General features: G+C 37.0%; 2 protein-coding genes across 2 annotated transcripts; both read right to left on the reverse strand.

Annotated features, from left to right (window-relative positions):
- Positions 1–4023: 4023 nt before the first annotated feature.
- HBB (hemoglobin subunit beta) lies at positions 4024–5769 on the reverse strand. Its single transcript, XM_004090649.3, has 3 exons — positions 5503–5769; positions 5150–5372; positions 4024–4286 (listed from the first exon to the last, which is right to left on the reverse strand). Exons 1-3 carry the CDS (start codon positions 5592–5594, stop codon positions 4158–4160), a joined length of 444 nt encoding a protein of 147 aa, XP_004090697.3. The 5' UTR covers positions 5595–5769; the 3' UTR covers positions 4024–4157.
- Positions 5770–11415: 5646 nt separating this feature from the next.
- LOC100580435 (hemoglobin subunit delta) lies at positions 11416–13207 on the reverse strand. The gene is made up of 3 exons (XM_003254822.3): positions 12921–13207; positions 12568–12790; positions 11416–11670 (listed from the first exon to the last, which is right to left on the reverse strand). Exons 1-3 carry the CDS (start codon positions 13010–13012, stop codon positions 11542–11544), a joined length of 444 nt encoding a protein of 147 aa, XP_003254870.1. The 5' UTR covers positions 13013–13207; the 3' UTR covers positions 11416–11541.
- Positions 13208–13764: the final 557 nt, after the last annotated feature.

Here is a 13764-nt window from a genome sequence, read left to right on the forward strand (position 1 = left end):
CCCCGAGGCACTGCAAGGGGTTCAGACCTCTGTTGGAGTATATCATCACAGCAACAAAACTTCTATGTTCTTAATATCTGTGTGTTTGTTTGTTTGTTTTTCCTCAGAAACAGTATCTCAGTCACCAAGGCTACAGAGCAGTGGTATCATTATTGCTCACAGCAGCCTTGAAATCCTGGGCTCAAGTGATCCTCTCACTTCAGTTTCCTGGGTTACTGGGACTACAGATGCAAGCCACTGTGCCCAGTTTGGCTCTTTATTTTTATTTTAATTGGTCACTTTGTTTTCAGACCTCTTGTTATCTTTAATCATTTTTCACCTCTGATTTGACCTCCCAGTTGTCAAATATTTGACTTAATGGGAGACTTTCCCCTAGCTTGTTGATTCCAGAAATTCAACTTTATTCTAGGCTTGGCTCCTGTTTAGCATTGCTGCTTTGAGATTGTTCTCATTCATGAAAAACAAGTCTCCAAAATTTTCTACTTCTCAATATTGCCATTTACTAAATTCTTATAAACAAGTAAGGAAGACACTCAGAAATATATGGAGAGATGAGGTTAGAGTTGAGCAAGGCCTGAAGTTTTGTCACAACTAATCTAGTTGAAGGAATGTTGACTGACTGAGAAAACACTAAATTTCTGTCTATTTCAAAGAGAAAGACTTGATAATGGCTCTACGGATCTGTGAGATCAGTTTTAATAGGATAACTTTTTTTGTGTGTGTATGACGGAGTCTCACGCTGTCACCTGGGCTGGAATTCAGTGGCACGATCTTGGCTCACTGCAACCTCTGCCTCCCAGGATCAAGTGATTGTCCTGCCTCAGCCTCCCAAGTTGCTGGGATTACATGCGCCCACCACCACGCCAGGCTAATTTTTTATATTTTTAGTAGAGACGGGGTGTCACTATATTGGCCAGGCTGATCTTGAACTCCTGACGTCATGATCCGCCTGTCTGGGCCTCCAAAGTGCTGGGATTACAGATGTGAGCCACCGCTTCCAGCCTAGAATAACTTTTGAATGCTTTTATTGTTGACTGAATTTATTTCTCCCTTGATAGTTTCTACTTTGGGTTGATAATTAAAAAACACTCTTATCTCTAAGATTATATACATGTCTTCCCATATTTTTATTCTAGTTTTTTCATGACTGGGTTTTACCTTCACACCTAATTGTGTAATCGATTGTGGTGTATGCAGTTAAGCATTTCACTTTACTCTTTCCAAAGAGTATAGTTGTTCAATTACTATTTGTTTTTTATTGCCAAGCTAAATTTAAAAGCTATATTTTTAGATATCGATTATTATATTTTAGTGAGATTTAGTTTTTGGACTTCTATTTATTCCACTATCTGACTTACACATGAGTGATATTAATTTAATATGCTTTTAGAATGAAGAAAATGAAGCCATTTTTAGATAAACCAAAAGTAACAATGTATTTCCAGCAGAAAGAGATAATATTAAGGATACTCAGAAAAAAATAGAATAAACTTAGAAGGTTAGAAATGAAGAAAAGCATGTAAAACGTTTTGTAAATAAGTGTAAACATTACTTCACTATTTAATAATAATAATAGGAAATCTAGGGAGTAAAACTATACAAAATATCTAAAATATATATATATAATTATAGATTGGGAAGGGGAAAATGAAGATAAAGTGCTAAAACTTATTGTATTGTTTTGGAAAAGTGTAAACAGTCAAATGGATATTTGTGTCTGAAAAATCAAGAATGCAATTCTAATCATCGAGATGCATTTTTTTATTTTTTAGTTTTTTGATTTGTGTGATATATATTTTTTCCTTTTTTATTATTCTTCAACTCTATTGAGGTATGATTCACAAATAAAAATTGTATATATTTAAGGTGTACAACATGATGTTTTAATATATGTATACCTTGTGAAATGATTACCACAATCAAGCTAATTAACATACCCATTATCTCACATAGTTACCTTTTTCTTGTGGTAAGCACTTTTAAGATCTACTCTTGGCCAGGCCCAGTGGCTCACGCCTGTAATTCCAGCCCTTTGGGTGGCTGAGGTGGGCGGACCAGCCTGACCAACATGGAGAAACCCTGTCTCTACTAAAAATACAAAATTAGCTGGGCATGGTGTCGCATGCCTGCAATCCCAGCTACTCGGGAGGCTGAGGCAGGAGATTTGCTTGAACCTGGGAGGTGGAGGTTGCAGTGAGCCAAGATCTTGCCATTACATTCCAGCTTGGACAACAAGAGCAAAATTCCTTCTAAAAAAAAAAAAAATCCACTCTCTTTGCAAATTTTAAATATATATACAGTACAATTAACTACAGTCATGATGCTGTACATTAGATATCTAGAATTTATTCATCCCACATAACTGAAATTTTATACCCCTTGAATAATAGTTTCCTGATTCTCCCACCCCCATCCCCTGGAAACCATACCTCTACTGTCTGTTTCCATGAGTTTGACTTTTTTAGGTTTCACATATGAGCAAGTTTGTGCAGTATTTGTCTTTTTGTGTCAAGCTTATTTTCCTTAGTTTTACATCCTCTAGGTTCATCAATTCTGTCATAAATGGCAGGATTTCCTTCTTTTTAATTTTTTTCTCTTCCTATGTTTAATTTTTTTGTTTGTTATTGAATCATATGAGTTTCTTATATATTTTGGATATTAACCAAAATATATAAGAAATATTTGGTTTGCAAATATGCTATTTCATAGGTCACCTTTCATTTGTTAGTTGTTTTCTTTTTTGTGTGGAAATTTTTTGGTTTGATGTAGCCTCACTTCTTTATTTTTCCTTTTGTTGCCTTTGCTTCTCATATCAAATTCAAAAAATGGCTGCAATATGAATATTAGAATTTTCTTCTTATGATTTCTTTAAAAATTTTTATGGTTTTAGGTCTTAGTTTAAATCTTTAACCCATTTTGAATTTATTTTTGTTTATGGTGTAAGACAAGGGTCTGATTTCATTTCATTTTGAGGGCTTCACCCTCTCATATCATAAAATTCTTCTATATACCCTTCTATCATCACTTATTGCTGATTATATGCCTTGATTTCAGAATCTTGCCAACTAGAATCAGAATTTGACTAGGAGAGAGGACAAGGACAACTTGAGACTCATATTTTATTTCCAGAATCTAGCATCTACCTACCTAGGTATTGAATAAGAAAAATAAAGTTAAGGTTGTTGATGGTAACACTATGCTAATAACTGCAGAGCCAGAAGCACCATAAGGGGCACCATAAGGGAGCCAGCAGACCTCTAATCACTTCCTGAATACCAGTCTTAAACATCCTGAGGAAGAATGAGACTTCCATTTGGGGTGGGCCTGTGACAGGGTGATAAGACAGCAGTGAATAGCAAGCTACAAAAGCCCATTTCACATTCTTCTCAGTCCTACATTTTCACACTAAGCCCAGTCCTTCCAAAGCAGACTGTGAAAGAGTAAAAGTTCCGGGAGACTAGCACTGCAGATTCCGGGTCACTGTGAGTGGGGGAGGCAGGGAAGAAGCGCTCACAGGACAGTCAAACCATGACCCCCTGTTTTTCCTTCTTCAAGTAGACCTCTATAAGACAACACAGACAACTAAGCCTGAGTGACCAGGCAAGGAGAAACCATCTGGCCGTAAAACATGGAAGGAACACTTTAGGGGAAAAGTAATATCTCTAAGCAAGAGAACTGAGTGGAGTCAAGGCTGAGAGATGCAGGATAAGCAAATGGATAGTGAAAAGACATTCATGAGGACAGCTAAAACAATAAATAATGTAAAATGTAATATAGCAAAACTTTAACCTCCAAATCAAGCCTCCACTTGAATCCTTTTCTGAGGGATGAATAAGGCATAGGCATCACGGGCTGTTGCCAGTGTGCATTAGCTGTTTGCAGCCTCACCTTCTTTCATGGAGTTCAAGATATAGTGTATTTTCCCAAGGTTTGAACTAGCTTTTCATTTCTTTATGTTTTAAATGCACTGACCTCCCACATTCCCTTTTTAGTAAAATATTCAGAAATAATTTAAATACACCATTGCAATGAAAATAAATGTTTTTTATTAGGCAGAATCCAGATGCTCAAGGCCCTTCATAATATCCCCCAGTTTAGTAGTTGGACTTAGGGAACAAAGGAACCTTTAATAGAAACTGGACAGCAAGAAAGCAAGCTTAGTGGTACTTGTGGGCCAGGGCATTAGCCACACCAGCCACCACTTTCTGATAGGCAGCCTGCACTTGCGGGGTGAATTCTTTGCCAAAGTGATGGGCCAGCACACAGACCAGCACGTTGCCCAGGAGCTGTGGGAGGGAGACAAGAGGTATGAACATGATTAGCAAAAGGGCCAAGCTTGGACTCAGAATACTCCAGCCTTATCTCAACCATAAAATAAAAGCAGAATGATAGCTGGATTGTAGCTGCTATTAGCAATATGAAACCTCTTACATCAGTTACAATTTATATGCAGAAATATTATATTTATATGCAGAAATATTTATATGCAGAAATATTGCTATTGCCTTAACCCAGAAATTATCACAATTATTCTTTAGAATGGTGCAAAGAGGCATGATACATTATATGATTATTGCCCTGAAATAAAGAGATTAGGGAATGTATTAGAAATAAAATAAACAAAAAAGTATATTAAAACAAGAAAGCATTTTTTAAAATTACAAATGCAAAATTACCCTGATTTGGTCAATATGTGTACACATATTAAAACATTATGCTTTAACCCATAAATATGTATAATGACTATGTATCAATTAAAAATAAAAGAAAATAAAGTAGGTAGATTATGAATATGCAAATAAGCACACATATATTCCAAATAGTAATGTACTAGGCAGACTGCGTAAACTTTTTTTAAGTTACTTAATGTATCTCAGAGATATTTCCTTTTGTTATACACAACGTTAAGGCATTAAGTATAATAGTAAAAATTGCAGAGAAGAAAAAAAAGCAAGAATTAAACAAAAGAAAACAATTGTTATGAACAGCAAATAAAAGAAACTAAATGATCCTGAGAGTTCCACACTGATGCAATCATTCGTCTCTTTCCCATTCTAAACTGTACCCTGATACTTATCCCCTTCCTATGACATGAACTTAACCATAGAAAAGAAGGGGAAAGAAAACATCAAGGGTCCCATAGACTCACCCTGAAGTTCTCAGGATCCACGTGCAGCTTGTCACAGTGTAGCTCACTCAGCTGGGCAAAGGTGCCCTTGAGGTTGTCCAGGTGAGCCAGGCCATCACTAAAGGCACCGAGCACTTTCTTGCCATGAGCCTTCACCTTAGGGTTGCCCATAACAGCATCAGGAGTGGACAGATCCCCAAAGGACTCAAAGAACCTCTGGGTCCAAGGGTAGACCACCAGCAGCCTAAGGGTGGGAAAATAGCCCAATAGGCAGAGAGAGTCAGTGCCTATCAGAAACCCAAGAGCCTTCTCTGTCTCCACATGCACAGTTTCTATTTGCCTCCTTAAGCCTGTCTTGTAACCTTGATACCAACCTGCCCAGGGCCTCACCACCAACTTCATCCACCTTCACCTTGCCCCACAGGGCAGTAACGGCGGACTTCTCCTCAGGAGTCAGGTGCACCATGGTGTCTGTTTGAGGTTGCTAGTGAACACAGTTGCGTCAGAAGCAAGTGTAAGCAATAGATGGCTCTGCCCTGACTTTTATGCCCAGCCCTGGCTCCTGCCCTCCCTGCTCCTGGGAGTAGATTGGCCAACCCTAGGGTGTGGCTCCACAGGGTGAGGTCTAAGTGATGACAGCCATACCTGTCCTTGGCTCTTCTGGCACTGGCTTAGGAGTTGGACTTCAAACCCTCAGCCCTCCCTCTAAGACATATCTCTTGGCCCCATACCATCGGTACAAATTGCTACTAAAAACATCCTCCTTTGCAAGTGTATTTACGTAATATTTGGAATCACAGCTTGGTAAGCATATTGAAGATTGTTTTCCCAATTTTCTTATTACACAAATAAAAAATTGATGCACTAAAAGTGGAAGAGTTTTGCCTACCATAATTCAGCTTAGGGATATATAGATGGATCTCTTCCTGTGTCTCCAGAATATGCAAAATACTTACGAGACAGAATGGATGAAAACTCTACCTCAGTTCAAAGCATATCTTCTCCTGATTTGGAGTAAAACCTTCTGGTAAGAAAAGAAAAAAAAAACATATACACACACACACACACACACACATATATACACATATATATATACACATATATATGCATTCATTTGTTGTTTTTTCTTAAGTTGCTCATATATGCTAATAAATTATGTCTAAAAATAGAATAAATACAAATCAATGTGCTCTGTGCAATAGTTACTTATTAGGTTTTGAGAAACGAGAGATAAAAAACTAGAGACCTCTTAATGCAGTCAAAAATACAAATAAATAAAAAGTCACTTACAACCCAAAGTGTGACTAACAATGGGGTAATCAGTGGTGTCAAATAGGAGATTAACTGGGGACATCTAACTGTTTCTGCCTGGACTAATCTGCAAAAGTGTCTGGGGGAACAAAAAGCCTCTGTGACTTAAAAAGTAGGGGTAGGAAGGGAAAAGATCTTCTACTTGGCTCAGATTATTTTTTCCTCTAGTCCACTAAGAATACTGCGTTTTAAAATCATTTCCTTGATTCAAGTTCCTATTTCTCTTTATGTTTTGTTTGCTTAAACCTCCTTTACTAAAATTTACTCTTCTTTCTCTATAGCTTTCCAATATGATCTCCTTTCTCCCATCCCCCTGTACTTTTTCTCCCTTGTACTAAATTAACTCCTCAGGTGAGGAAAAACTTTTGAAGTGCAGAGTTCTGCTTCCTGCCTTTAAAAGATGTAATGAAAACGGCAAAGGTAGCAAGCATTTATGAGGTCAGCGTAGGATCTCAGTGTTCCCTGAGGGCCCTGTCAGTCATTCTGAATCCTGCCCCTACACGGAAACCCATGTCCTTTTAGTAAGGAAAGTGTTATACTTTTACTTTCCATGTTTCTCCTACTTCTTCCTTTCAGCTCTAACACTCTGAAACTACAATTACACAAAATTAAAATAAAATAAAATAAAATTTAGGTTAACCAAAAGAAACTGGATCCTCTATTTCTAGTTATCAGAAGGAAATTTACAAATTTATTTCCATTGCTTTATTCTCTTAAACACTTTCTCCATTATTGCTAAATAAATAAAGCTCACTTTTTCTACCTGTCTCAACCCTCGTCAGGTACTTGTGAAAAAATCTCACTCTGATTATTCTCACACATGCAGAAAGTGTTTGGTTCTTCTATGGCTATCTGGAGCCTAGGTTAAAAAATTATGCCTATATATGATTATAGAGTAAGAGAGATAAAATTTAAGTATTTTCTTTTTATATTTATTCCTCTGTAAAAAACTAAAGCAATGAGGATCTAGGAACACGTGTAGCCCTGAGAAAAGATTTCACATGTTGAATCCTGGGAAAAGAGGTCTTTAAAATATTTTAAATGTTAAAACATATAGATTTGACTTGACTTTTAGATTTTGGATTTTATTTTATTAAATTTAAACCTGCATTAGCATTAGCATTGTTTTAGATTCAGACTGTTTTCAAGACCCTGTTTCACATCCCTGATATAAGAGGCATGTATATGTGAAATAAAGTGTTCTGCGGAAGTTTGAATATGTCTTTTGCAAATATCCCAGGTCAAAGAAAATCCACAGACTTTATGAAATTATAATATAGGTTGTATTTATAGTATTCTGAAAGATCAAAATTGTCAAAGCAACAGCTTTGAAATCCTGATTGGCAGAAATTGTCACCTTCTTAAAGACTTACCCTACAACTTCTTATGCTCAGAAATAATTTTCCTAAGTTTTTCTATTTTGTTTTCTTTTTTAAATGATGAACTATGGATCCTTCTCTTGTGTTGGCAACTGCTGCAGATACCATCATCCTGGCTTCAAGGCAGGGGTTGCTTTTCCAATGGTAGTTACTTAGTGTGACTAGAGTGTAATGCAGACTTTTCTTTCTATTACCCCTAATCCTGCAGGGACAAGGCTGCAAGCTATACTAAGACCATCAAAAGCCCAGGCATACCAGGCAAAAATATGTTTCAAGAAGCGATAAATAGTGCAAATTTGGTTATGGTCAGAGCCTCAGTTTCAAATCTAAATCAGCATTCAAAGTTCCTGAAAAACTACTCAAGCTCACTGACATCTTCGCCATTGTGAGCTTACTTCTACTCTGTGAATGAATGCCACAGCAGGTGCAGGTCTATTCTACTTTTATTCCAGCCCCACTGACCACAACACACACACACACACACACACACACACACACACACACATGCACACACACACACACAGAAGTCCTCATAAAAGAGACAGCGAGAGAGAGGTCCGTTTCCTTTACTCCAGTCTATTAATCTTTCTTAAGTCCTAATGTTTTATACCAGAATGGCCCTAGTCTGAGTATACTTAGAGGATGAATATTAACTTCCTCCACGAAAATCATGACACTCATCTATGGGAGTGTGGTTTTATCATTTGTTTCAAAAGCAGCACTCAACTAGAGTATTTTTATACGTGCTCTACTGTTTAATCTAAAATTTCCCAAGTGAGACATTTTAGCAATCTACTGTATATGTTCCTAGGTCAAGCACAGTCTAGCTACTTGCTACAGACTTCTCTCCCAGACACACAGTCTCTCAGTAAACACAACTCAGCATCTTCTCAGAATTAATTAATTAAAATGAAATGAAAATGTTCCAAGAAAACCAGAACCCACAGAAACAAACTGCACACACACAAAATAGTTTGGAAATAGGATAGTTTAGTTCACTTTAAAAAGTTGTATTTCTTACCAAAAAGCAATAAAGTCAACATAGACACAACTTTGCTAAAGTATATGCATAATTATTACAGAGAAATTTATATTTCAGTCTACACCTTATTCATTAATATTTCTTCCACTGGGCTCAGATTTTTCATTCAGAATTAGCTTTTTTTTTAACCTCATTAAGTGGGCCATGGTGTCAGTTTATGGAGAGCAGAGGTACAGTCTTCAGATAAATTTGAGACTGCATCTCTTTAGAGGTAGAATCTTGGCTTCAGTCTGAACACCCTTTACAAACATGTAGGCATTAATTCAGAAGACTGCTCTGAAGCTCAAGAGATGGATTATTTAGGAGACTATTATGCTAAACTCTCCTGACATTTTCTTTAAAAATTTTCATGAACTCAAATTCACATTATTATGCCCTTTCTTCCCTTCCTCTCTCCCTCTCTTTCACACACACACACACCCTTTCATTCAGACATATTGAACATAGTTTATAAAGCAATGCCATAGTGAGAAAAGAAAAGAAAAACAACCATTTGATAAATTATCAAATAAAATTAAAGCCAAATCTTGAGGAATTAATTCCACTCCTATACTTTGTTTTAACTTTTATTTTAAATTTGGGGGTACATGTACAAGTTATATAGGTAAATTGCATGTGACTGGGTTTTGATGTACAGATTATTTCATCACTCAGTGATGAACTTAGTACCCAACAGGTACTTTTTCATCCTCTCCCTCTTCCCACCCTCAACCCTCAAGTAGGCCTGGGTGTCTGTTGATCTCTTCTTTGTGTCCATGTGTATCATCATTTGGCTCCCACACTCCTAGACTCTTACAGAAGCTCTACTCTAACAAATAATTTTAATATAACAACAAGGTGCCAAGTCTTTTTTCATCTCTTGACCTCCTCATCCTCAATATGAAGATAGCAATGCCAGCATATAGTAATTGTGTGTGCTCAGCACATGTCCCATCCAGGTGACGTTCTCATGAATTCTCCGGTATTGGGATTTTTAAGACCAACTTCTTGCCTAGATTCACTGACTACTTTTAATGGTGTAGGAATAGAAGAAAGTATAGTAAGCTATATTTGCTCTTTTTTTGACTTTTGGAGAAAGGAAGGTAGTTTGTTTTCCCTATCAAGATCATAATGTCTACAATCTCTCTTACTGTCTTTCGAATACCACACAAGTATCTCCTTTTAATATCTTACTCTTATGAGAACTTCCCTGTGCTCAGGAATGGGAAAGTGATCTTCCCCAAAATGCCCTGAGTAGCTCTGCTTCTGATATGTAAACCAGTGGTTCCTAAATATCCTATTCAGATATAAAGAGTTCTTCAGTGCCTACTATGTGTAATGACTTCAGGAAAACACATGGATATAAAAGAGCTTCTGCTGCCAGTCAATTCAAAATATTGTGATCAAAACAGTTAACTATAATGCATTGTCAAAATATTCTGGCAGTACAGACAGAGGTACTGTGAAAGCACTTTCAAACACAAGGAAACAACAGATTCTGTTTAGGTATTCAAGTAAGTTTGAAATTAATCAACATGCATATAATACAGATTTTTTAAAATGTATACAACTGAGAAAGTTCTAAAAATCCTTCTAATTTTACCTATTGCAAAAATGGTGCTCAAAGAAAAAAAATTACTACCTATGATCAGAAAGGAAATGACTGGTTGTTTACTGCGTGCTTCCTCTTTGTTGTAGCATTAACAACAAAGAAACACTGTGCAATGGTATTATTAATATTGTCCTCTAATTCTAGAAGTTCTAAAGCAAGGAATAATCATTCCTTCATTTACTCATTTACTCATTCATTCGTTCATTCATTATTTTCTTGAATAAATATTTTCTTGCTGCCCATTGATGAATTTAATACAAGGCACAGTAGGCATGTAAGAAGGTAGAGAATAGGCAGAATTGTTTATAAAGCATGGAGTGTGTGTATGTGCATGAAATAAATAAGAAAAATATAAAAATATAAAAAATGGTGTGGGGGAGGGTTTGGAAAGATTTTTTGGATAGTATCAAAAAGTTTATTGAGGCTGGGGTCAAGAGAGGTCACAAGTAATACGTGAGCAATGAATCTTGACTGAAATATGGGAAGATAAGAGGAAATTCTTTACAGAGATGTTCTGTGGCAAGTAAGAGGAGGGAGCTATTTCTTGGAGCAGGAACACTTGATGAGGTATAGTATTATGGGGTACAATGTGCATGCAAAGGAAGTAGGAAGAAAGAGAACATAACATTGTCTTGAGCAATCATTATGCTTTTAACTGAACACATTATTTTCTCAATAATTGTTGGAGTTTAATCATAGCATTACCACTGAGGCTATGACTTAGGGTTGAGATCTTCCCTAGAGCCTCTGCAGTGCCAGTATTATCTCTGTATCAAGAGTTCTTGATAATTTCTGCTCTTTGGAGGTAGAAGTGTCATCCATTAATGCTTTGTATGGTTCCCTTGCTTTTCTCTTTTCCCATGTACTCTTTGTAAAATATACAAGTGCTCCCTATCTGTAGACCCTCAGGAACCTTCTTACATACCTGGACAAAAAAATGAAATAAGTAAAATTAATCATGAAGTTAAGCTGAACATTCTTTATTAGGCAGAAGCCATACCCTTGAAGCAGACATTGTGTTCCCAAGTTCAGAAAATAGAATCTAGGGAAATAGGGTCTTCTTATGGTTATCAGGAAACAGTCCAGGATCTCAATGGTACTTGTGAGCCAGGGCGTTAGCCACACCAGCCACCACCTTCTGATAGGCAGCCTGCACCTGTGGGGTGAATTCCTTGCCAAAGTTGCGGGCCAGCACACACACCAGCACATTGCCCAGGAGCTGCAGAGAAAAGGTAGGCAGATATATGCATATGGTTAACAGAGAAATAAAGATTGGCTTCTGAGAAACTGGGCCAACACCCATTTTTTTCTGCGCAAATCTTAGACAAAACTGATCCCCAGGTTATTCCCATCAGCATAAATAAGTACATATATGAATGCATGCATATAACATATATCTATACACACACATCCTCTGTGTACTTAACTAGCATATAGTCTATATATGTACATATATGCTATATATGCTGTATAATGCTATATACAAATTAATTCCAAATTAGTTTTAATTTTGTATGTGTATATAGCATATACAAATTAATTACTCTAAACAGATTAATAGATACAAATTAATTCATTAATCAGTGTGATGATGGGCTGTCTCCTAGCAACGACTTCTGCCCCACCTCCAGTGTAACTTTCTAGTCTTTCATAATCAAATATTCACTTTCCTTTCCATCCCATTTACTACCAAATTTATAAAATTCCAATTATTCCTTATTGTAAAATAATTTATAGCCTCTAAAACAGTATTCTATGCCTCTCGTCTTTGAGCTGGAGCCTCTCTCATACCCATGTGGAGAGACAAAAGAATTATTCTAAGTGCAGAATTAGCAGGTGAGAGCTGGCATGCATAATTTGAGTTGTGGTTAGAGAAGGAAAAACGAAGGGAAGGGGTTGGGAGAGAAGGACAGGATATTAAATAATTTAAAATAGCAAGATTGTGAGGAAGGAAAAAATGCAGAATATTTAAATAAAAAAATTAACAAAATTTTAGAAGCATTAAATGATAAAATATAGTAAAATGACAAAAATGTGGGGGAAGAGCAGGTAGGTAAAAACTAAAATGTAAGATTAGACAGTAAACAGAGAAAAGTGAAGCATCTCCTGGACTCACCCTGAAGTTCTCAGGATCCACGTGCAGCTTGTCACAGTGCAGCTCACTCAGCTGAGAAAAAGTGCCCTTGAGGTTGTCCAGGTGAGCCAGGCCATCACTAAAGGCACCGAGCACTTTCTTGCCATGAGCCTTCACCTTAGGGTTGCCCATAACAGCATCAGGAGAGGACAGATCCCCAAAGGACTCAAAGAACCTCTGGGTCCAAGGGTAGACCACCAGTAACCTGAGGGTAGGAAAACAGCCCAAGGGACAGAGAGAGTCAATGCCTATCAGAAACCCAAGAGTCTTCTCTGTCTACACATGCCCAGCTTCCATTTGCCTCCTTAAGCCTGTCTTGTAACCTTGATACCAACCTGCCCAGGGCCTCACCACCAACTGCATCCACGTTCACTTTGCCCCACAGGGCATTGACAGCAGTCTTCTCCTCAGGAGTCAGATGCACCATGGTGTCTGTTTGAGGTTGCTAGTGAACACCGTTATGTCAGAAGCAAGTGTAAGCAACAGTCGGCTCTGCCCTCCCTTTTATGCTGGTCCTGTCCTCCCTGTTCCAGTGAGCAGGCTGGTTTAAGATAAGCAGGGTTTCATTAGTTTGTGAGAATGAAAAATGAACCTTCATTCCACTGTTCCCTTAACTTGCCCTGAGATTGGCTGTTCTGTCATGTGTGTCTTGACTCAGAAACCCTGTTCTCCTCTACATATCGCCCCACCGCATCTCTTTCAGCAGTTGTTTCTGAAAATATCCTCCTAGTTTCATTTATGCAGAATTGTTTTAGTCTAATATAGTGGAATGTATCTTAGAGTTTAGCTTATTTGTTTCTGCCACTTTATACTAAGAAAACTTGTCTAAAAGCAGATGTTTTAACAAGTTGACTCAATATAAAGTTCTTGTTTGTCTCTAGGGATTTTTTGTCTCCAAGGGAATTTTAAGAGGTTGGAATGGACAAATCTATTGCTGCAGTTTAAACTTGCTTGCTTCCTCCTTCTTTTGGTAAATTCTTCTTATAATAAAACTAATTTTTTATTATATTGAAATAAATATCCATTAAAAGAATATTTTAAAAATGAATGGTATTTATTTACCAGTTATTGAAATAGGCTCTGGAAACATGAATTTTAAGGGTAACATTTTAATGACAGATAAAATCAAATATTATATACAAGTATTTTGAATGTTTAAAATTATGGTATGACTAAAGA

Source organism: Nomascus leucogenys, chromosome 15, assembly GCF_006542625.1.
Source record: "Nomascus leucogenys isolate Asia chromosome 15, Asia_NLE_v1, whole genome shotgun sequence".
Lineage (NCBI taxonomy): Eukaryota > Metazoa > Chordata > Mammalia > Primates > Hylobatidae > Nomascus > Nomascus leucogenys.

What these genes read in the sequence shown, in the direction of transcription:
- LOC100580435 (XM_003254822.3), bottom strand. Translation starts at nt 13,012, where the DNA reads ATGGTGCATCTGACTCCTGAGGAGAAGACTGCTGTCAATGCCCTGTGG. An exon ending in GGTGGTGAGGCCCTGGGCAG is followed by an intron (nt 12,791 to 12,920) that starts GTTGGTATCAAG and finishes TCCTACCCTCAG; the next exon opens with GTTACTGGTGGTCTACCCTT. An exon ending in TGGATCCTGAGAACTTCAGG is followed by an intron (nt 11,671 to 12,567) that starts GTGAGTCCAGGA and finishes TTTTCTCTGCAG; the next exon opens with CTCCTGGGCAATGTGCTGGT.
- HBB (XM_004090649.3), bottom strand. Translation starts at nt 5,594, where the DNA reads ATGGTGCACCTGACTCCTGAGGAGAAGTCCGCCGTTACTGCCCTGTGG. An exon ending in GGTGGTGAGGCCCTGGGCAG is followed by an intron (nt 5,373 to 5,502) that starts GTTGGTATCAAG and finishes TCCCACCCTTAG; the next exon opens with GCTGCTGGTGGTCTACCCTT. An exon ending in TGGATCCTGAGAACTTCAGG is followed by an intron (nt 4,287 to 5,149) that starts GTGAGTCTATGG and finishes TCCCTCCCACAG; the next exon opens with CTCCTGGGCAACGTGCTGGT.